Source organism: Plectropomus leopardus, chromosome 6, assembly GCF_026936395.1.
Source record: "Plectropomus leopardus strain MGB_pleo_1.0 chromosome 6, ASM2693639v1, whole genome shotgun sequence".
Classification (NCBI taxonomy): domain Eukaryota; kingdom Metazoa; phylum Chordata; class Actinopteri; order Perciformes; family Serranidae; genus Plectropomus; species Plectropomus leopardus.
This window is the reverse complement of record NC_142181.1, coordinates 25,929,416-25,953,576: the sequence shown is the minus strand read 5'-3', so window position 1 is coordinate 25,953,576 and position 24,161 is coordinate 25,929,416. Positions and strand designations below refer to the sequence as shown.

The following is a 24,161-nucleotide window of genomic DNA, read 5'->3' as shown; positions in this document are numbered from 1 at the left end:
CATGCTATGTCTCTTTGTACTGATTTTGTGCTTCCTTGTGGTTGTTGTGTGTCTCTTACTAGTAAATGTTAATGTGAGGGTCATTTTGCAGGTGAAGGCCAAAGGGCGCCCTTATACATTAGGCCCCTGAGCCTGTGCTTTAGCCGATGTGTGCTTGAATACTTTTACTTTTGGTGCTTTTAGTAAATTTGAGGCTAGTACTATTACTCAAGGACTTGGATGCAGGACTTTCACTTTTAACAGAGTGTTTTTACACTGTAGTATTGCTACTTTTACTTCTTCCATTGCTGGTTACATGTCACCCAACCCCCTCTCTCCCATTATTTCTTGTCAATCAATGTTCAAACTTGTTAATTCAATAAGACAGTCACTACAAGTACCTGGCTATAATGTTGACAGACATGGGTCTGCCCCCTACAGGCTGCAGTATATAAAACAACACTAGATGGCAATAGAACCCCGTGTGAAGAGCAAAAATGTCATACTCATTGATCCTGTTTTCAGCTCAGTGACTAGGGCCATCTCTCTCCAGAAACCTCCAGGAAGACACACCTCTCTGGGGTAGTAATTGTTTACATGAGGTAGGCATTTCTCTATGACCAGTAAGGCTGCATTTCCTTTCAGAAAGTCAATACAAAGCAATCAAGTTACAAGCTGCACATGTATTTATGCGTCTGAGAGAGAAAAGAGGAAAAGAGACTAATCTTTGGAAACTAATGGACTAATCAATTGGTTTATTAATGTTTCTAGTGTGAATCGTGAAGCATGAAACATGAACCATTTAAATAATCTACTTCTATTACTTGGGTAGGGCTCTCTGTAACAAAACACCTCGCTGTTAGAGAGAAGTGTAACTTAATACTGTTTCTTGTGTTTCCTGGCTGCCTCACTGTAGGTATTTAGTTGTAGTGTGAGAAACTGAGAGCTTTTTGCTCTCATAGTTTTGTCACAAAAACCTGTAATTACTCAGTGTCAGGTTTATGAAGAAACAGACCAGGATTTCTGACAATGCAAAAGCTTTCATATTGTAGTGGCAGCTGTTGTTGCACTCAGGCCTCAGCAAACACCAGAGATAGGTGCAGAAAGTCTCCCAAAATCAAGTGACATGTTTGAGTCAGGAATCTTTTTTCACTGGCTCAGTCAGCATGGAAGTATATTGATCTCAGGGTGATTTTTCTTTTCCCAGAGAGCCACATAGAAAACGGCTACTGTGGAAACTCTGCAAGTCTGTAAGTGAGAAAACCTACAGGTTAATTGATTTCCAGCAAATGCATCGTAAATGGCCAAACAAAAATAGGTTTGTCTTTGTCAGAGAATCAGTCTGTTTCTTACACGGGCAGTAAAATGACCCTTTTTCACTGGGTCATTGAAGGAAATTGGGGGTTAATTATAATTTCTCTATATATTTTTATTTTATTTTATTGATATTGATTGAATTAAATGATTATTTCTATACTGTGCTCATAACCCCAGAAGTCAATACTTGAGTCACATAACTTGGATTCGAGACACAAATTTGTTGACTTTAGACTCAACTTGACAAAATCAAAAAGACTTGCAACTTGACTTGGACTTTAACACTCGTGACTTCACTTGGATTTGAGCCTTTTGATATGAAAATACATGATGCCTTCCCTCAAGCCTAAAGATTTTAAAGTATAATATTTAAAAAGTGTGGTGCAAATAAATTCACTTCTCTTCATTTTCTGATTCAACTAACATTAATGCTATTCATTCCCAGCAAGTCATCACTTAATTCCCGAGATGATTTACTTTGCTGGAACCAATCTGACAGCATCAATAAAGAATTCACAGCAGATAACTGGAAGGAGCTAACATTAACTTACTGAGTGCCGTATGAAAAAATGGCACCAAAGATACTTTTGTTTGCATACAAATCTTCACAGTTGTCAAAAGTCAAAACTTTCAGCTTTGTTCAGCATTTTTGCACAAAAAGTTGCCCAAAGGGAGGTAAGACAAGACCAGTATTAACACTTATGATGATGAGCTTACGATAAAGTAATGTTAGCTTAACACTTTAGTAATTCTTTACAAACTTGTAACACATTTTGAAAAATTGTTTTGATTGATTTTTGTAAATTTAACATATAATTATTGTTAAAATTTTGTTGCATGTGCATGCATTACATGCATCATGACTTGTTTTGGACTCGAAACTCAAATTTAGGACTTGGGGCTTTATGCATGTGAGCATGTCTGAGCCCAGGGGCCCATCCTCTCATAAACAGCCTATTCACAGAATTAACAGCTGGAGGTATGATATGAATATGGTGTCAGTACTATCAGATATATACAGTATGGGCAGTACTTTTATAGGTGTTTAATACCCTTGACCCGGTTTGCAACATTCTGACTTGTTTTAGAAAACAACAGGTATTAGTAACATTACTAATGACTCAGTTTTATTCAAGTGTAAGTCATTGGGCAGTGTGACAGCGAGCCATGCACAAGAACCCTGAAACTGAAGCAGCTTAAAAAAAAACATCAACATATAATAATGAGTAGTATGGCTTCTTTTGTTTATTTTCTCTATAATTTTCATATTTTGAAGTCTTTGCCTCAGATTTTGTTGTCATAATAAAAAAAAAGATCACAACCAAACAATATCATTCCCTTTCCAAAAAGTGACTCAGTTACAAACTGCTCTTCTTACAGTACTTTTTACGAGACTTTATTAGTACTGACATGTCAAAAATGTATTCAGGACAGTGTTGTCTAGCAATTGCGGCAGGAAACACATTAAGTGAAGTGAAAACTGAAATGGAGACAGTGAGGCGGTGCGAGGAACAGTGAGACAGATGTGATTAGTTTAGCGTCTTGAGCGTGGACTTCAGATACTGCAGTCTTACATCCAGACGCCTGGTGATTATAAAGTGCCTTCCCTTGTCTGAGATAAGCAGGAAGAGGGCTGCATGAGCACTGTTTCCCCTCTCTGATGGGGATAATAACTGCTTTGTGCTTTGACAAAGCCTGCTCTGTGTGGTGCTGAAGTACATACCTCCACTATTATCATCAATCTGAAATAATGATATATCATCACAAACAGTAATCTTCTTGTAATTGAACCTTTTCTCTACAATTTGCAGTTTTTAAATGAAGTCAGGTGGAAGGAAGATAGATGAGTAGGTGGCTTAACAAACAATAGTTTGCTCTTTCTCGGGGATATAAAATCTCAACAAAGGAGCACCTAAAGGAGCCATGCAGTACATGTGGCACTACTCAGACCAGTTTAGTGACATATTTGGCCTCGTGCTCCTGTCTTCTGTCATCTGAAGATCTGTCTCCAGACGCGACAGTCAGTGACCAGGAATGCAATGTATGTGCTAGTGAAACTGATGCTAAACCCCAGGTATGAATCATCTGTCTTTCGAGGTTTCTCAACATGACAGGAAGATGTGGGTGAGGTTGTTTCATCACAACAATGCTTTCACCTCTCTCACATCTTTAACAGCTTTTGTCACACGGGACATGATAGTGTTTGCTGTGTCTACGGGAACTTCACAGTAGGAAAAGCACAGATGTAATTAATAAAATGATTTAGGACTTCATCATTAATGTCATTTTTGCAAAGCCCCCGTTAATTGCTGATTTTTAGAAGTGCTACATAAATAAACTTGTTAGAATAATTACTGTCAGATAGTGAGCTATTTAGTCTAGTCTTTTAGACTCATAGTGTCTCTTGTTTGACTGTACGTGAGACCAAGTCATTGTTTTACAAGTCACAAGTAAGTCTCAATACTTTTTTACTGTGGCTTTGTAATAATTTTGTATCTCCTTATGGCTGTTTTCACCATTTTGTAGTTATTTTGTGTCTGTCTAAATATACTTTGCATCTCTTTGTGGTGTTTTTGTGTCTCTTCTTGGTTGGTGTGTTAATTTGAGTGACATTTTGCAGGTAAAATTCAGGGAGGACCTTGACACTTTTGACCTGCTGTGCCCTGTCGACCTGTTCAGTAATCCATCCATGATTCTGTATAAAAAGTCTTACTTTTGCCAACACTTATACATGCACCCGTTATTTCACCTACTGCATCTGCTGCATTTGTTCAAGCTGCTTACACTGTATTTATCTTAGCTTATGTATCATTCTAAAGAATACTATTTTATCTGTTTCTAAATCTCTTCCTTTGTGACTGAAAACATGATTTTAATATGCGTCATCAGCAGTGATCATTACATAAATTTCGCGAGCCTCCTTTTTTCTCCGTTTTTACCCGCCTTCCTGTTTTTTGTCCCTCGTCGCTTCCTATAGTAGTAGGGACGGGTTGCCAGGAGACGGCGGAAATGTTAGGGAGCAGCGATGGAGAAATATGAGAAAATCAAAGTTGTCGGAAGAGGAGCTTTTGGGTAAACTCTTACTTTTAAACTGTGTGGCCGTTTTTGTCTCACACGTCTGTTATTCGCGCTGTGTTTGGGAAAATGTGGTGTTCTCAGGCGTAAATTAAGAAAGCTTGAAGTCCGCTTTTCTTCACCAAAAATGTAACGGGATCCGTCAAATGTGCGCCACTCTTAGAAGAGGACGTCTAGAAAGGTTTACGTAAAAAGGGTATTTAAAAAGTAATCGGTAGCTAGCACTGTGTGTTTAATCTTACTGCCAAAGCCAATCAGGATTTCTAACCTATAAACAAACTTTATAGGTTTTACCAATTACAGTTTGTGTGGCTTTTTTCCTTTCTAAAAGTTTGTTTGTTTACGTCATAGCACGGCAATGTTAGCTAAGCAGTCATCTGAGTTATTGCATCCGCATCGCATACAACCTACTTCTTATTTCACAGTCAAAGTTGTTATTTAAAGACATAAGTTGCCGGAAAAGTTACAATAAACAAATTGTAACTTGTTAAAAAAAAACATGAGCAGACAAGCGTTACTTTGCTCATTTTTACCGTATTTAAAATGATTAAATATTAAATTATCCGCTGTGCAGGGGTGGGAAGTCATAAAGTGTATTCACTCAGATTCTGTACTGTACAACTGTACATTGTTAAAATTGTACTTCACTTCAGTATTCCCACTTTGTCAGACCATATAGCTGACAACATTTCAGAGGGTAATATGTACTTTCTACACAACTAGATTTATTTACCAGATATACCATTTACTTTATAGATTAAAACTTTACACTAAACAGTCATAAGGTGCAATCATAAGATATCTGATGAGATATAATGAGCCTATTTGACGAATTTGCTTGCAATTTTTTGTCTTACAGCATTATATAGCTTACTGAAGCATAAAGACAATAATGTAAACTTGTATATTTTTTGTGAAAGCAAAAGAAGTACAACATTTACATATGTTTACATATCACCATATTTTTTTCTATTGTTGTAACTGTAGCACCAGAAATCAAGAAACAGAAAAAGAGAAGAAAAAAAACACAAACCAAAAAACAACATAAAAGGAAAAAAACAGAACAATAAATAAAAAGGTACAATAAATACATAAATGGGATATTGGTGGGTGTCTGGGGGGGCTTGACAGGGAGTTAAACAATCTGTAAAACAGGTAAATCTGTATTTTTGTGTATTACATCTGAGCTACATGTGTAGTGATTTTCTGACTGGTCTTGGACACCCACTAACCCTCCTCATAAATAATAAGCTAATGAAAATGCCATGTTTGTGTGTCCTTTCACGTTATTTCCCCTTTTTAAGGTGGACCACATAACCATCAGTGTATGGATTTGTAAGGTTACATACAACATTAAAACACAGTACAGTAGCTCTTAAAAATAGCACAACAAAAATAAAACACTGTGACAGGAATCATTCTTTTGTGATCCAGAGAATATTGTTTATTCTACGTTGCATTTTCGAGCAAATACATACATAAAGGAATAATGCAAAGCTTTTACCCCACTGATTTTTCATTCACTTTTATTTGCTTTTTTAAAATCATACAAATGCTTGCTTGTCAAAAACAAAACTATCACACCGGATTTAAACAACCAAAGATTATCCTACTATGTTGTTTAAGAAACAAAATGCACATCTAATTTCTCTTTATTTTCCTCCCCTGTCAGGATCGTTCACCTGTGCCGCAGGCGCAGTGACGGGGCTTTTGTCATCCTGAAGGAGATCCCAGTGGAGCAGATGTCTCGAGACGAGCGTCTGGCGGCTCAGAACGAGTGTCAGGTCCTGAAACTGCTCAACCATCCAAATATCATTGAATACTATGAGAATTTCCTGGAAGACAAGGCCCTGATGATTGCTATGGAGTATGCACCAGGTAAGTTTACCGTAATATCTTATTACATGACCCCCTTTTGTTCATTGTCTAACAGTTCATTTTTCCCATGGTTTAGTGCTCTAGGGCTCCATACCTTTACTTGTTCACATGTCAACATCTAGCATCAGTCTGTGAGGTATTTTTAAACCCAATGCTCTGTAAGGTAACTTCTCTGTTATATTAAAAGGTGTAATGTAAAAAAAGGGTAGATTGCTGCCACTTAGTCCAAAATTCTGCAACACGAGCCAGAGCCAATATTCAACCTAAGATCCTCCTCCGAGGTACTTCTAGCTGCTCTTTTGTTCAGAGTCAAGACTCCTCAATCTCTGGATTATGTTTCTAAACCACATTTTCTTGTCTTTGTGGTTCTTTAGTTGCTTAATTTGCAGGTGGAACTGCCACAGCGTACTAAGACTGTTATACTGATATTTGTTTCAGATTTAGATTTTCAGATTAAGATTTAGTTTTCCTTTATTTGTCATCTTCATTATGCACTCCCATACATAAAAAACAAAATTACATTTTCCCTCAAAACACAAAAAAGTGCAAGTCAGTTCAAGTCAATAATAGATAGCAGAAAAAAAGATGAGGAAATAAACGTCATAAATTACTAGATTAAAGTCTTGAGAAAGTTATAGGCGCCATAATTTTAAAAAATCTATAAAGTGCATCATTGTAGAGTCATGAAGGGCCCTTTTCAGTGTTCACAAAGTGCATCGTGTTTTGTCATTTATCCACTAAAAGCACTGCTAAGAGCAGCATGCTTGAATCTCTAGATTGGGGTTGATGGGGGAGGGCAGACATGTGTGCTGGGCATTTAAGAGTCTGACTGCCTGTGAAAAAAAACTGTTTACCAGCTTAGTGGACCTGGTGCTGATGCTCCTGTTTTTTCCCAGACTGCATATATCACAGTGAAATATAAAGGTTCCCCATCCCATTTAGTGTTTTTATTATGTTTTTTTTTTCTCAACTGAAGATGATGGTTTGTGTTTTTTCCATAGCATAAATCTCTTTTATAATTTCTAACCATTGTTTTATAGTAGGGGTTCAGGTCGTACCATTTTCAGCGTACACAACTTGTCCTCCTGGGGTATTGCATATCTCAGAATTTCTTTTATTCTAGCATTTACATTTAACAGTCTCTTAGATTTTGTTATAGCGCTGAGATCACCCTGAATCTTATTCCAATGTGCATCTGCATCATTACATCAAGCAGTGCATTCAAGGTTTTCAGGATTTGTATTTTGTTTATATAGGATAATATCCAAACTGTAAAAATCTATAATGAAATAAATTAAAACAAGTCCTAATTTTCTAAGCTATATCACTCCTTCAAGTCCTCAAATGTTTTCATAAACTTTGAAAAGGGTTTTTTCCCTCACTGACTTGTTTTAATTATTTCTCTTTTCATGCCATATTGTTACCATAGTAAGTTCAACTAAACTAAATAAAAGCTTAACAGGAAACCAAAAAAGCTTTTGTTTTATGACTGGCTTTGCTAAAAATGGTATAATACTTTTCCTGACTTTAAGAGGGCTTATAGATGGGGGATGTAAAGTTTAGTTTAAGTTCTGACCCTGAAGCAGAAATTGCACATTAGCATGGGATCCAAAATATCTGTGCCATACTCTTTCATTGTAGCAGATAAAAATATGTTTATGTTGTGGATCTGCATTCTCATGAGCATTTTACCTGTGCAGCATGAACATCTGCTGTTACATCTGTTACATCCATAGCTTATATGCTTTGATATCACCCTCTCACTGCTGTTCACTCAACCCAGTAACTTAATAGTTTTCTACGTTATAATGATTTTAACGAACAGAAATTATCTTAATTGTTTATTCTCTTATTCTCAATGTTTTCTTCATGCAGGTGGTACCTTGGCTGATTACATACAGAAGCGCTGTAACTCTCTGCTGGACGAGGACACCATCCTTCACTTCTTTGTACAGATCTTACTCGCCCTGTACCACGTCCACAACAAACTAATCTTACACAGAGACCTTAAGACACAGAACATTCTTCTTGACAAGCACCAGATGATCGTCAAAATTGGTGACTTTGGCATCTCCAAAATCCTTGTCAGCAAGAGCAAAGCTTACACTGTGAGTTGAGTTTGTGTTTGCTGCAGCAACATACATTTTCTGACAAGTTGAGTCCTAACATGTGCCACCTCAAGTCAGTGCTTCCTTCTCTTCACTCTGCAGGTGGTGGGGACACCGTGCTACATCTCCCCAGAGCTGTGTGAGGGAAAGCCATATAACCAGAAGAGTGACATCTGGGCTTTGGGCTGCGTGCTCTATGAACTAGCGAGCCTGAAGAGAGCCTTCGAGGCAGCTGTATGAAAAACATTTTCTTCACCAACATCCCTCACTTACTTAAATTAAGTGATTTAAATAATTCTATGTTAGTGTTAGCTTTTGAAGTATACCCACTACGACATCCACAATGAGGCACAAATGTGAAAATTGTACTCCTTTGGCAAAGATTTTGGGTAGATTATCTGGGTTTTTTTACATATCAGAATCAGAGATACTTATAGAAAAAATTGTGGTGCGTTACAATCGCTCTGATGCCAGTATAGAGAAATATACTTTTCTTTTACTTTGCTTTCAGAATCTACCCGCCCTCGTTCTGAAGATTATGAGCGGCACATTTGCTCCAATCTCAGACCGGTACAGCCCAGAACTCCGACAGCTCATCCTCAACATGCTCAATCTGGATCCATCCAAACGGCCTCAACTCAATGAAATAATGGCTCTTCCCATATGCATCAGGCCTCTGCTTAATCTCTACACAGATATAGGAAATGTCAAAATGCGCAGGTACTGCCTTAAGGCATAACTCATGATAAGACAGGTGTCTCCATGAAATTGAGTTAAAGATTTCGTATGTTTTGTGGAATGAGTTCTTTCTTGTTCTATGTTGCAGGATAGAGAAACCACTGTCTACTGTGCAGACTGGTCCTCAAGGTCGACCAGGAGGGAGAGTTCCTACTAACAGGTCCAGAGGTCAGGCACATTACATCATTATTTGACAACAAAAAAAGGTGCACCAGGCTGATCATAGTTAAATTATACATTTGATTGTAATTTCTTGGGATTAAACAGATGGATCAGTGGGTTTAGGATCAGGGAAGGTGCATTCCCTCCCACTGTCCTCGGTGTACACGTGGGGAAGTGGAATCTCAGTGCCTCTCCGCCTGCCGATGCTCAACACTGAGGTGCTCCAAGTGTCTCTGGGTCGAACTCAGAAAATGGGGGTGACCAAGTCTGGCCGTCTGATTACGTGGGAGGTCTGGGTATTTTTTGACTTGTTAATGTTGTTGCTTTTTTAAATTCTCAGTCATGCATTATCAAGCAAAAATCCTCCCTCACTGTCTATCAAGGAACAACTTTGATTTACACTGTACTCCTGGGTGAAGTAGTTGATGTACTATTTTGATTTTTTGATTTTTACAGATAACTAGGAAAATACGGTTTTACAAATACACTCTTAGAAATAAAAGTTCCAAAAGGGTTCATTCTGAAGGACTGAGGTTGTTCCCAGAACCATTAGCTTCTGGATGTTGTTCATTTGGCCCCAGGCTAACCTGTGAAACTAGAATCATGATGAGTGGAATATAAGGACTTGTTTAGTCTGTCAGCCCAAATTTGTTTGTTGGCATATCTGGATTGTATCAAGATTGATTCTAGAAAGTTTGGACAGCAAAAAAATGAAATAAAAAAACATACATGAAAATAGTTTGTGATTCCAATAGGATTTCTACAGATTTGACTCAGTCCAGATGCTCAGATTGTTTAGTGTTAAGCAGAATCCATGCTGCTGTTAGCAGAGCTCTATGGAGGACAACATGGAGAACAACAGTCCTTGGACAGATGCCAAAATAAATTAAAATAAATAACCACAACTTCACAGCGCTATTGTTTGAAGGGTTAGGACACTCTGAAAGGGTTCAAGGTATGGAGAACCACATGCAACCAGAAAGCATTTTTCAATTGTGGAGAAGCCAAAGAACCCTATATGCTTCCAGTTACCACCTTTATTGATAGAGTGTAGTTCAGTTTTACAAGTAGTTTGTTGTTTTTCATGTACCAAAATTATCAGTAGTACAAATCTGGTTTTTGCACTAGCCCCTTAGAGAGTTTCTTTGTAGACACAAAGGCGACATTCGAAAGGAAAATTCAGTGTTGAAGAGACAGAGATTGTTATTTCTACATCAGCAGGGTTGCTTCAGTGTGAGAGACATCATCAGTTTCCCAAAAGTATGTTTTTGAACTGGATTTCTCTCAATTCTAAGAATCTCTAGTAAAATGTTGAGTTACATGAAGGTGGCTCGGGAATATGGGTACTTAATAATAAAATAACTGCTGGATGGCAGAACATCACAGATTTATGATTCCTAACGATGTATCAGAGGGTGGATTTTTCTTTCAACATTTTTAGTTACGTATGCTTTCCAGGAAATTGTTACACTCTCACTCTTTTAGCCCTTTTTAGACTAATAATCACTTTTTTGTCACAGGCTCCATCAGTGGGGTCTGGTGAGGCCAGTCTGCCCGGTGTGGTAGAGCAGATGCAGCCTCAGTTCATTTCACGTTTTCTCGAGGGTCAGTCTGGAGTCACCATCAAGTCTGTGTCCTGTGGCGATCTTTTTACCACCTGCATGACAGGTTGGTGTGCTTTTCTGCTTTGTATAACCATCAGAGAAATCACATCTGTGCCCAGTCAGCTTTGCGGGGAGCTCTACTGAAGGAAATCAATGTTTACTCTGTTTTCTGCACTCTCACGCTGCACCACATGACTGTAAAATGCTGACTCAGTATTTGAACGCACATATGAACGTGTGGATACTGTCAGCTCTTTTTCCAGACTTGATCAGATAGCATGGGTATGCTTGTAAAATAAACCATGCTTTCCTGGCAGTTTTGAAGCACTTTTTTATCTAGCTCAAACTGTGGTGCTCTGTTAGTCAGTGTGCTTTAGGAGGCTGTCATCGGTCCATCCAGCACTGCAGAGCATATAACACAGGATTAAAGGCCCATTCTCTGAGCTCAGTTGCCTCAATTTCATCACTTTTCGCTGTAGTGACACAGATTATCGTTTCCTAGATGAGGATTAGAAGCATTGTGTTGGACCACATGAGAATACACCTACACTCATCAACTAATAGTGTCTCTAATCCCCTCTTTTTATTTTCAATCTACAGACAGAGGCATTATCATGACATTTGGAAGTGGGAGCAACGGCTGCCTGGGACACGGTAACTTCAATGATGTAACACAGGTATGTGTCTGCCATTCAGAGGAAAAAAACTTTAAACATTTTTCCATTTTTATTAGATACACCCAACTAAAACATGATGCAGTCTAATACAAGAGTCATGCATTACATTAAACAAACATGTCTTATGTTTGCACACCTTTCTTTCAATCAGTGAGGCCAAATATTAGAAACTCTAAATCACTTGCTGTGATGTTCATTTGCTGTCAAAATATGTGAAGATATGCCCAGAAGAATGACAAACATGCCCAAAATATAATATATAAAATAATAATAATTCTGATAATAATAAAAAGAATAACAACAATAATAATAATAATGATAATAACGATTGAAATAATAATAAAATAATATAAATTAAAGAAATAATGAAAATAGTAACAATTTGAACAGTAATAAAATAAACACAATAATAATAATAATTGTTATAATAATAAAAAAAATTACAGACATTTTAGAATAAAGCATTAATTAAAAATAACAACACTTTTTTCTACAAATTTATTTTAAAATATTAAAAGGACGGTTCACCCCAAAATCAAAAATACATATTTACCCTCTTTCCTGTAGTGCTATTTATCATTCTAGACTGTTTTTGCTTGAGTTGCCGAGTGTTGAAGATATAAGCCATAGAGATGTCTGCCTTCTCTCCAAAATAATGGAACTAGATGGCTTTTGGCTTGAGTTACTAAAGTGCCAAAAAAATATATTTGAAAAACTCAACAGCAATGTCTCTTTTCAGAAATCATGACCTGATTACTCAAGTTAATCCACAGATCATCTCCTGCTAGCTTGCCTAGCACCACTGAAGTAGCTGAAAGGACAGCTCAGCCAAGGCGGATGCCATTAATGTTTACATTTCACCCTGTTACAAGAACGAGCCTCTCATCCATGAGCAGATGCACAACCAAAACAATCTAGGTTGATAAACAGAACTATAGGTAAAAGGAAAAATATGTAATTTTGAATTTGGGGCAAACGTTTCCCCTTAACCTTTATTGGACTGATGATAGTAGAGAGGCAGACAGACAACAACAGGAGACAAATATTAATATGACATGCAACTGGCGTTATCTAACCAGGGATGTTGCAGTTATTGTAAATCTGTTAAAGACTGGACAACCAGGATGCTGCCTCCCTACAGATTTTTGAATAAATTCTTTAATGGAAAGATTTCAGCGATGACGCTTCTGTACTCTTTCTGTTTTTTTCAGCCCAAGATAGTCGAAGCACTCCTTGGCTACGAGCTGGTTCAGGTGTCATGCGGTGCTTCCCACGTACTCGCTGTGACCAATGAGAGAGAAGTATTTGCCTGGGGAAGAGGAGACAATGGTATGTAGTAAATGAGCTGGTTGTTTTCAAATCTATCTCAGCATTCATCTTTCGGTGTTTGATTTTATGCGACTGATTTATGGCAGCAGCATCTCAGCACACAGCTCAATTGTCCAGTCTCTGTCCTTGTTTCTGTCCCGCTGTCTGCTAGGTCGCCTCGGGCTAGGCACCCAAGACACCCACAACTCTCCACAGCAGGTGTGTTTACCTGTGGAATTTGAGGCCCAGAGGGTGATGTGTGGAGTCGACTGCTCTATGATTATTAGCACCCAGTACAGCATTGTGGCATGTGGAAGCAACAGGTAATTACTCTCACCTAAAAATACGGCCATTATTCTCAATAAACATGTCACTGACTGACGTGAGCTAATGATCAGCAGTGAAACATCTCATTTAATATGACAAGACAAAGCCAGTGCATGTATATGTATAAAATTGTTCATGTGCTTATAGTGATCATAGATTACAGGCGATTATGCACTGAGACATTTTCATGGTGCACAACCTGTGCGGCAGCATTCTCCTAAAATGACAAACACCTTTCTGTCATTGGTAATCTGTCTTTCTTTCAGAGGTCAAGGCAGAATGTAGGACTGTTTGTGTAGGTGAACCAACCATAAAAGAAACAGTATTAATTTCAGGTATCAGCATAAGCAGCATTGTTCAGATACCTGCAGCTCAGCAGACAAAGAGACAGGAATAACAGATATTAATGTGATGAAAATACATATACAAGGAGTTGTTTAAAGGAATGTCATAAATGCAGTTTTTTGTATTTCTTTCTGTTTTAAGTGCTTTGATTTTGTTGCGCTCAGGTTCAACAAGCTCGGCCTGGATAAAATAACAGCTGGAGAGGAACCAAATCCCTCAAATCAGGTGGAAGAAGTCCATTCTTACACTCCTGTCCAATCAGCCCCACTAAACAGTGAGAAGATTGTTCACATTGACATTGGGACAGCCCACTCTGTTGCTGTTACAGGTAAAATATTCCAATTATTAATCTATCAAATCGCATTCATCAATTAGACTTTTTTGAAGGGATACATCTCAGAGTGATTGTCTCCATAATGATGTGAAATAAAAGAAGGTCACTGTGTCATTTAGTGCTAGCCAAACAAGTTTTCTAGGTGCGGTCTTTCTTCTTCAACACCTTTGGCATAAAATGAGCCTGCTAATAATCAGTTATTGTGTCAAAATCTTATTTTGATTTTATAAAATGAAACATTGCCTTCACCCACATTTTCCAGAGAGAGGACAGTGTTTCACCTTCGGCAGCAACCAGCATGGCCAGATGGGCTGTAGTTCCCGTCGTAGCAGCCGTGTGCCGTACCCGGTGCCCGGGCTGCAGGGCATCACCATGGCTGCCTGTGGAGATGCTTTCACCTTAGCTATCGGATCTGGTGAGTCAAACTATGTGGTAAAAACTTTGTTTTTTAAGGCCCTGCACGGGTGTTTCCAGTATAATGATTCTTCTAATCAGGTTGAAGGCTGGATTATATAGGAGGTCTCTAGATTAAGTGAACTAATAAAGGCCCAGACACACTGAACCGAAGTCAAAGACCAGAACTCGCCTGTCGTGTGTTCTGCACCTGCATGAGAGGAAATAAGTCATATCAGTTGGTGGCGGTAGTCCATATTCGTCATTCACAAAGGGAAGCTCGAAGACTGACGGGACGGATCAAAATGCTAGTTAGCCAGTGAGCACATTGACAACACAGCCCAATGCTGAAAGAATAAATGATACCGTACGCTAGCAAACAAAAACACAAACAGTGACAAACCGTGTTGCTAAAGGGCTCAATGGCTAAATCTTACCCAAATCTGTATGTTACAGTCTCACTCTGTTGTGTTTACTTTCCTCACGAGCTGAATGGTCAGTCAGAGGGTTTTTACTCACCAATGGGCTCCACCGACTCGGACTCTGATTCACAATGCTAAATCAGATGAAAAACAGCTGACTATGGCTGACTAGCACCAATGGTGCGGGACACAAATGAAAAACTACAGTAGACAGGCGCTCACTGAAGGCCCAATCCTGATCGACAGCTGACTCTCGGCTTGGTGTTTCAGAGCCTGAAGAATGATAAAAGCTGGATTTTTCCTGACTTAACAGGTGCAACAAAGCTAACAGCAGAGTCATGGAGCAGTCCATCACACAGACCTTAATCTGCCATCAGACGGAAATTTGTGTGGTGCAATTTACTGGCATGGTGTGCAAAAAATGAAAAGAGATAGGAAATACTGCGGGCAACATTGTAAACACTAACTGCAGGAGCTAGCATGGCTAGCTTGCTAATTATGGCTGTCCTTTAGGTTCTCAGTTAAGTTTTTTAGCAGTGTTTATCTAACAGTGTCACTGTTTTGACATTTACGCAGCCAAAGAGCATCCCTTTTCTGCTGCTTATATTATTTTGCTGTGCAGTTGTAAAACAAGAAATACAATAGAGAACATTTCTTGATTGAGAACTGGAAGTTTGAGAGCCTCAAGATTTTGTATGACTACAGTTAGATTAAACTCTGGATAAAGTGAAAGAGGCGGGTCAATATGCAACCAGAAGTGAATGTATCTCACCCCTTTCCATAAAGAAATGGCTGAAAAGCAAAATCCTGTCTGACTGCACCATTACAGAAGGTCTAAGTAGCCAAACTAGAGGAAATCACCTGTGTGGATGTACTACAGGTGTACAGGGACTCTAAAATCACTGCATGGTGATGATGTTGCATAGAAGGACTAATATGAAATTCTTCTTGTTGGTGGATTCAAGAAAACCCTGATTGTCTGAAACTAAACAATTAGCTGTCAAAAAGCATTTCATATAGGAGCCACGTTGTCTGGTTATTATTCCTGAAAGGCAAATAATAAGCACCCACATATTTTCTAAGAATGGATTATGTGAATTTCATGTTTTTACATGAAAATGGTTGCAATTCTCCAGCAGTTTCCAACAAGCACTTGTACACAAAAGAAGCATTTTCAAAAAGACAGTCTTTGTTGTCCCTTATTGTTAACCCTTCCCTTAAAAACTGTTGTTTGGAGACATGTATGAGTAGGAGTTGCACAAATAAACACAACAGGGTTCATCTCAGCCCTGAATTAAGACAACATCTCTCAGATAGCTGTGGTTTAGCTGCTTTGGAGAAAAAAAGAAGGATTTAATGAGAGTCAGTTTAAACATTCCTTGTGAGCATCAATGTGACCACACAATTGTAGTGTAACTTTAACTCCAAAACAGAGTTGATTGAATGTCCGCTGTGATGGATTTTGTTACTCGAACAAGTCTCAAGTTCCTGCAAGTTTATTTTCATGTCAAACTGACATAAACTGAATGTTGGTTACATGGAACATATGGTATGATTTGGAAAAATGGTTAGCAGTAATGTAAACTATACAGGGTATTTAGGTAATGGGATAAACATACAAAACCATTGGTCTGTTTCTTTAGACACATTGGTTAAAAGATAACAGATATGTGTGTTTTTGTGCTTCTATGTCGGAAGTGTGTGTTTTGGGGGTAAAATGTCATATTGTGCCAGCGATTGGCTCCCCGGGGAGAAAGCCAGCAGTGGCAGTCGGGCCTGTAGGTTTCCTTTGTTGAGGGAAGTCTTTGTTCAGCTTTCCTCCAGATAGAGCCATTATGCTGCCACTGCAGGAGAGACAGAGCTGTTAGTTAAAGATTTGTGTGGATTAATGCGTCCTGAGAAAACGGTGACCAGCTCCTTCTCCTCCACAGAAGGGGAGGTGTACACCTGGGGAAAGGGGGCCCGCGGCCGCCTCGGAAGAAAAGAGGAGGATTCTGGGATACCGAAGGCGGTGCAGCTTGACGAGACTCACCCGTTCACGGTGACATCGGTGGCTTGTTGTCATGGCAACACTTTGCTGGCAGTGAAACGTAATATTTCGCTTATTAGCCTTTGTTAACAAACACTGTGAGATGTTGGGATGGTGGTGAAATGTAACTGAGAGTGTTAATCCCCAGATGAGAGATGAAGTCGAGTCAAGCTTCTCTTGATAACACACACAGATGCACTGAGACTTCTTAATAAGTCTGAAAGCTCACCCACTTACAAAATGACTTGCTTTGTTTCATACAGTCATACATTCTTAAGTATTACAGTCACAAAATCACAAACTATTTTCTAAAACCTTACCATCTACATGCCAAATGTAATAATATTTTTTAATTTTGCACCATATTTCTTGATTAAAGACTGAAATTAATGACATGGCCATAGACCTCTTACTGAGAGGAACAGAAAACAGCAATTCGTCCCTCTTTGTCACAGTACAAAAAATAGTGACAGTGCAAAAGTCACAGACTCTAATGAAAACTGAATAACAGTGAAAGTGGGATTAAATCATCCCTCTACACTCCAAATAGAAAATAGCTGCAGATTTAGAGAAGATTAAACTGCATCACAATTTAATAAGTAACAGAGATGTTGGTAATCCTCACTGCAGGCTACACGGCTGCTGTTTAAATGTTTCCTTTACCTGCACCATGTGACAAGGACATGAGCCTAACACTCATAGAGGTCATTAGCAGGGTCTGAGATGCTGATCAGACCAGAAACTGGTTCACCTCATTGGAACAGTCTTGATGCATGTTTTCATGTACAGAATATTTTAAAAAGCAGTGTATGAACACTTTACTTTCAACCCAGAAAAAAACATGATTTTATTAAAGAATTATGTGCATCCTGAGTAGCCAGGGAGTGAAAGTCTGCTAGCTGCTCAGGTTGATTTGAGTCCAAATCTCTCTCAGGTGATCTGCATGAACGGCAGACTTTTGTCCCTGTTGAGATTTAGGTGTCACTGTACAAAGGAAACCAATACTGTTTTCATATTTTCTGCACATATTGAAATTTTTGAAATCTGACGACTTTATAATATTTGTATTTTTAAGTATGCATCATCTGAAAGCATGTAAAACCTCATTATTCTTCAGGCATTAAGACACTTTACCAGACATGTTAAAGCCAGATAATTAGCAGTTCACATACCAAAACCCAATAGGGAATGAATGCAAAAAAAAGAAAGAAATTTACGCATATTGCAAATGAAAATAATCGTTAGTTGCAGCCCTAACCATAGATGTAACTATGCAATTTGTGTGCTAAACATGTACGCATCTTTCTTGTTGGAGTGCTTAGGACAAAAAACTGTAACTGTGATTTCTGCCTGCTGAGGGGAGCAATAATACTCAATTTTATTACTTAAAAAAATTGCAACGTTTCAATCCCAAATTGAAAGACAGAAAAAAAGTGAATAAAATAAAAATATGAAAAGGAGCTTTTAACAGTGTTGCACATCCATGTGTAACAGCCATGTAACTGGGGGGGATCCTGTTTTCGTGTTGGCTGTAGAGACTGTAGACAAGGTTGTATCGATATTTAACTCATTATTGGCAAACAGATTTATCGCTTTGTCAAAGATATTGGTTATTTGGCTGATTATTTTCTAATTTAATAGATAATTGCTTTTTCTAACATGTGTCAAGAAATTCTGAAATATTCCAATTATAGGTGGCATTTTAACATTTTCTTGTTCTTTTTGATGATAAGTTGAAAACCAAAATATAAAAAGTTATACATTATCATATGTGAGGAAGAAAAGCAACAAATCCTCACATTTAAGATGATGTAAACCCTAAATTTGGGGATTTTTTTTGGCTGAAAAATGACTGAAATCAATTGTGTAAACAGTAACCAAGTAATCTATTAATCAACTCATAATTTCAGCTCTTTCTGATGTTTCACCTTTCTTCCCTCTTATTTCAGCTTTGCTTGAAGAACCAGCCCCGAGATGAATTTGTCCTAAAATCGAACCCACACCCACTCAGCGGTCGTCATGTAGCCCAGCAGTGGCATGAGGTGAAGCTTCCTCTGAATATAACCCCTCCCAGAGGCCCGTCTGTGCTGCAGTTGAAAGATTCCCTTTCATACTGCAGCTGCGGCCTCAGACTCTCACTTGGTCTTCCTCTCTATGCAGTTTTTTCTTTCTCTCTTTGTCTTCAGGAATGAATGTTTGTTTCATTCGGAGGTTTGATATTGTGCAACAAAGCACAGAAAAGGTGAAACCTTGTGTTGCAGCAGGTGTATCTCACAACAGGTTAAAGGAATGTTGCAATGCTGTTTCTGAAGATAGATTACAGGAAGTGATTAAGCAGCTTACATGTGGAGAGCCATTGTCCTCTCTCACGTGAAGTTGGTCTAATGAAGGCCAGTAAAAGTCAAACTGGTTTAACCGCTCTTAAGCCACTGGTGAACGAGAAGAATCAATGCACAGAAAGAATAAAAGCCACTTGAGTTTTTAGTAACTCATCAGTCAAGTGAACCCAATGCGTTAATCTCTATCACATCGTCAGCGCTCACATTGTGCTTTATTGGATTAGTCCTCCAATACATTTGTAAGTCAACAGTAGATTTCAAAGCAGAGAATGATGTTTTGTTCAGGATAAATGACTGTTTTTGAAATCACTCACTCGTTCACTACTCCCTGCATAACAGACAGTCAATTTTACTAGGGGTCAACAGATTATTGGCCTGTACCAGCCAGTTATCTGATTTGTCATTTTATTTTAATGATTGCCGATAAATTTAATTCATTAAAATGTGCAAAGAAAGTGTAAGTATGGGAGGAACCTTTACTTTGTAAAACCTCAGGGAACTATTTTTATTCAGTTTTTTTTTATTAATTGAAATTTTCAATTGACCTGATTTTAAAAAAGTGTTGAAAGTCTCAGTTTTGATTAAATATTTGCCAAAGGCATTTAAACAAAGTTTTGTGTTGGAGTTTGTTATATTCCAAATTCTTAATATTGACAGAAAAAAAATCATTTTTATTGTGAATGCATATCGGTTCCAAATATCAGTTATGGTTATGGTCGATCCCTAAATTTTACTATGCAGGGAGTGGTAAATATAGACACATATCAGTCATCTACATTTTGCTTCATCACTGACATCTATTAAATGTGACAGATTGCATTGTGGGATTGTTAGCAGAGAAAGTTTTTGTTCCATTTTAGGAATCCTTATATAGGGAATATTTTCACATTTGGACACTATGGACACTCGTAAAAAAAACAGTGGACAGTAAATAAAACACAATATGGTAAATAAGTGATCTCAGACGCAACCTCTGAAATTTAAGAAGATTCTCTGTTATAATTTATTGTGAGTAAAAATGAGATGGTTTATATATGTGTGAACCATATTTATAGGATGCCTTAAGACTGTGGAGAAGTTTCCAAAATGGTGGAAGAAGTACTTTACCTAAAAATAAAATTAGCAATACCACCAGTGTAAAATGCACTGTGTTACAAGTCCTGGATTCAGTATTTATCCGAGATAAATGAACATAAGATTCAGAATAACAGTATAAAAGTAAAAGTACTCATTATGCACAATGGCTGAATTTTTACATATTTCTTATGCTGCCTACTTATAATAATAGTAATAATAATTCATCTTAATGTATGAGTCAATAATAATTTGCTGTACTGGTCTGAATCTACATAGTATTTAAAGATGCCAAATAAATGTAGTAAAATATAAAGTACAATTTTTGCCACTAGTGAAGTAAGGGTATCCTAAAATGGGAATGCTTCAGTAAAGTACCTTAAAATTGTACATAGGTACAGAATTTGAGTTAAGTAGTTTCCATGACTGGTGTTTATGAGTGAATTTGTTTAAGTACATACGTTATTTTTATGTGTACATGAAAAGAAATGGTTTCAAAGGTCATAGGACCCAATTAAGACATGATTAAGTAAAAATAATAATAATAAAAAACAAACAAACATCATTATCGTGACTTAACTTTAAAACAAGTTCTATATGACCATCTTAAAATTAAGATATACTAAGCTGTAGTGTAAGTGATTACCTTGATTACCTATGCTTTTATTCTGCCTCCACAGTCCCCATTATTCTCACATTAATCACCTGCTTTATTATGTAGCTTCACAGAGCTGCTGTCATCAGTGGTATATTGTTACTATTGTTATATATTACAGTGAGACTGTGGATTAATGTGCGTTTTCTCCCAATATATTCATTGACATTATAATAAGAAATCACACATTTTCAATGTATAATCATGTGTTTGAAGTAATTATTCTCTCGTTAAGATATGTCCTCACCTTTTTTGGAGACATGGATCTTTTACCATTGTTGTCTTGTTTGATGATGTAATGATGATGTAATCCAGTGGCAATACAGCAGGTGAAAAATGATCTAAATGTGTGGATGTGCTCTTTACTTTAACTGACACACAATGATTTACACTTTGTTTATTTGAGTGTAAGCATATGTCATACTTTATTTCTCATAAACGCTATAAAAGCAACATTTTAACATGAATTACAGTAAGAAATATTATATTTTTCATTGTGTGTGTGTGCGTGTGTGCGTGTGTGTGTGTGTTTGTATGCTCTACCACCAGAGGGCACCTTTCCACTCTAACTGCTATGGGCTTCTGTATTAGGTCAATTAGACATTTTATTTTGCTTAACTATTGATAACAAAACGCTCCTCATTTTTGACTTTACAAATTAGATCTATATGTTTTAAATGCCTGCAAAGTCAGGACCAGTGTTTGTGCACTTGTTATAAAAGTATAAAGGCTTGCATCTGACAAATAATTAATAATTATACACATAAGCATGGAAAACAAACAATGCATTTCATTTGCAGCCACCCAAAAGCTCCAATTAAAACCCCATGAGGAGAGATGAGAGGACTAAAATGGTGTGAACACAGTGTTTCAGCTTCTTGACTCCTCCTTCGTTGAGGAGGAGGCGGGACTCGGTGCACCTAAACAGACGGAGGGGTTATGCATTGTGCTCAGTGTGTCAGTACTGCATCCACAGAGCAGCAGCAGGAGGAGGACAGGGCTACACATTCACCCCAAGCTGCAAAACCGTGCACGGACAGCTCTTTCAGGACCAATCTGTGATCATCTCTGCAGCGTCTCCTGGACGGCTGTGTCGCTCCTTTGTTGCCATCCGGGGCTGCTGGAGGACAAAACCAGGGAGGTCTCGCCTCCTTGATCGGTCTGTCGGTAGCCGAAGGGACGTGATATGAACCCCTCATCGGCTTAGACAGCAGTGCAGCTAATAAATAGCCCCGTTTTCAGGGGGAGGGGGAGTTAACGGAGGATCAAAGAGGACATTTGTACCTTTTAACCTGCAGCTGAAGGCCCGAGACAGCCGCTCGGAACCTGTAGCGATGCCCGGGTTTGATTACAAGTTTCTGGAAAAGCCAAAGAGACGCTTTCAGTGTCCGCTCTGCAGCAAGGCAATGCGGGAGCCGGTCCAAGTGTCTACCTGTGGACATCGGTTCTGTGACACCTGTCTGCAAGAATTTCTAAGGTACGTTGTGTTTTGTTTGTGAGAGATCCTTCTCTCCGCAGGCGATAGTAGAGACTACGGCGGCTAGTTTCGGTGGAGCAACAGTAAATAAACGATGTGTAGGTGTGTCCTCACCTTCCAGCAGCAGGGTTTTACATTCATTTTAGTCTTTCATGCTGCATAATGATTGTGGCAGTGCACGGGGCCTGGTAAACATCGCCTGCATTGATCACATTGAACTCCCCCCTGTTTAGTTGCAGGTGTGTTTCTCTGCACATATGCCAGCGTCAAATGCATTTCTGAGTCACTGTGTCAACACGGAAACATGACTGAAGAGCTTTTTGTTTTGGATCAGTCATGCAAGTGTTTCTGTAGGACAGGCAGAGGATGTTGTCTGCTTAAAACCCGAGCAAACTGGCTTGATTTCTTTCAAAATAATGGATAGAAGGCAATTATCAATGAATTAGCAAGCAAATTATCTGAAAATAAGCACCAAAAAAAAGGAATAAACTATGAATACATAACAAAATGACCTTAAGACCTTAAGAAAGTGGTGAAAATAGTGTATATATTCATCTGACTTTGTCTTTATTGATTGTTTTTGTCAAAAAATCCCAGTTAATATTCTAATTTTCTTTTTCTTTTTCCCCTGTAATTAATTCTTTTTTTGCATGTTTCTTGCAAAGTTGCTTACTGTCTTTTTTCCCCCATGTTTTCCAAAGAAATCAAACCAATTTCTCAGGTTTTAGAGGTTCAAATGCTTGTGAGAGGAGAGCAGCACAAGCAAAATAATGCCAATCTGGCTGTTAATGGGTTATAGGTGATGGTTTTTGTTGTCTTGAGTCTAAAAAATGAGGCTTGCAATAATGCACATTATTAGTAAGTGTATGCTTCTGCAGATTTTGTCCTTGTCTCCTGATTAAATCTTCAAAGTAAATTGATTTAGTGTTAGTATCTTTCATGTTGTGGTGTTTGTGTCCTGCAGAGGGCCCCTGCCTCCCCATCCTGCCTGTGTTTTTGCCCCCAGGGGTGGCTGAGTCTGCGTGGGGTTGCAGGGTTGAGGGTTTTTGAGGTTGAGAGTGTGTGTGTGTGTGTGTTGGGTCTGCCCTGAGTCCAGGATTAGATAGATTCCTTCATTGGTGTCAGTCAGGGGGCCACTGAGGGACCTTTCACTCTGAGGTCAGCAGTCTGACAGACTCCCCCCTCGTCCCCTCACCTCCTAATCTGCTGAACATTGAAGTCTGTGTTAAGACTTGTAAAAAGTAAGTCTTTGTTTTATCTTTAGGTGGACTGCACTGTCCAAAAAAGCTGTCACTAACTATCATACATTAAAGCAAAGCAATGAAAGCAACCACAATTTACCTGCAAATCATGAACTTGCATCACAAACTTCCTGGTCTGTAGCAGAAAGAGAGAGAGAGAGTGTGTATGGACGTGAATAATTTATGTCAGCTGTATTAAAAGTCATTAAAAGTTTATTGATGTTTGAAGAAAAACAAATTGTATGATGTTTTGTCTAGATGCCAAAGATCCTGAGTTGCACAGATGCTGTTTCAGGCACATTTAGAAACATCTGGGAAAAAAAACAAACAGATGTGATCTGTGTGAAGTGGAAAGTGAGTCCTGCTTTCTTTTGAGCTGTACAAACGAGGGCTGCAAGCAACTAATTATTATTTTCATGATTGACTATCCTGACCACTATTTTCTCAGTTAATGGATTGGTTGTTTCTTCTAAAAAATATCAGATATTAAAATAACACTTTCCAACCACCCGAGGACTGTCTTCAGATGACTTTTTTGTCGGATTTACTATCCAAAACTGATGTATATTTAGTTAGAATTCCAGAGAAAACGGCACATTCAACAGCAACGCTTATTGTTTTAGCTCTTGCACAAGCTATGATTTAAGACATAGGTGGATTACTGGACAGGCCGACTGGG

General features: G+C 38.3%; 2 protein-coding genes across 2 annotated transcripts in view; both read left to right on the top strand.

Moving 5' to 3' along the window:
* Window positions 1-4,274: 4,274 nt before the first annotated feature.
* On the top strand, window positions 4,275-21,231 carry nek8 (NIMA-related kinase 8). The gene is made up of 15 exons (XM_042487079.2): window positions 4,275-4,368; window positions 6,044-6,249; window positions 8,125-8,357; window positions 8,460-8,591; window positions 8,869-9,077; window positions 9,184-9,263; window positions 9,363-9,547; window positions 10,778-10,925; window positions 11,462-11,538; window positions 12,750-12,867; window positions 13,019-13,169; window positions 13,683-13,846; window positions 14,115-14,267; window positions 16,599-16,757; window positions 18,646-21,231. The coding sequence occupies exons 1-15, from the start codon at window positions 4,322-4,324 to the stop codon at window positions 18,672-18,674; spliced, it is 2,091 nt and encodes a 696-aa protein (XP_042343013.1). The 5' UTR covers window positions 4,275-4,321; the 3' UTR covers window positions 18,675-21,231.
* A 466-nt stretch (window positions 21,232-21,697) lies between these two features.
* The window catches only part of traf4a (tnf receptor-associated factor 4a), a 48,669-nt gene continuing 46,205 nt past the window's right edge, over window positions 21,698-24,161 (top strand). Inside the window, exon 1 of the mRNA XM_042487171.2 lies at window positions 21,698-22,241. Coding sequence (XP_042343105.1) covers window positions 22,099-22,241 — 143 coding nt within the window. The 5' untranslated portion in view covers window positions 21,698-22,098. The remainder of the gene's footprint in view (window positions 22,242-24,161) is intronic.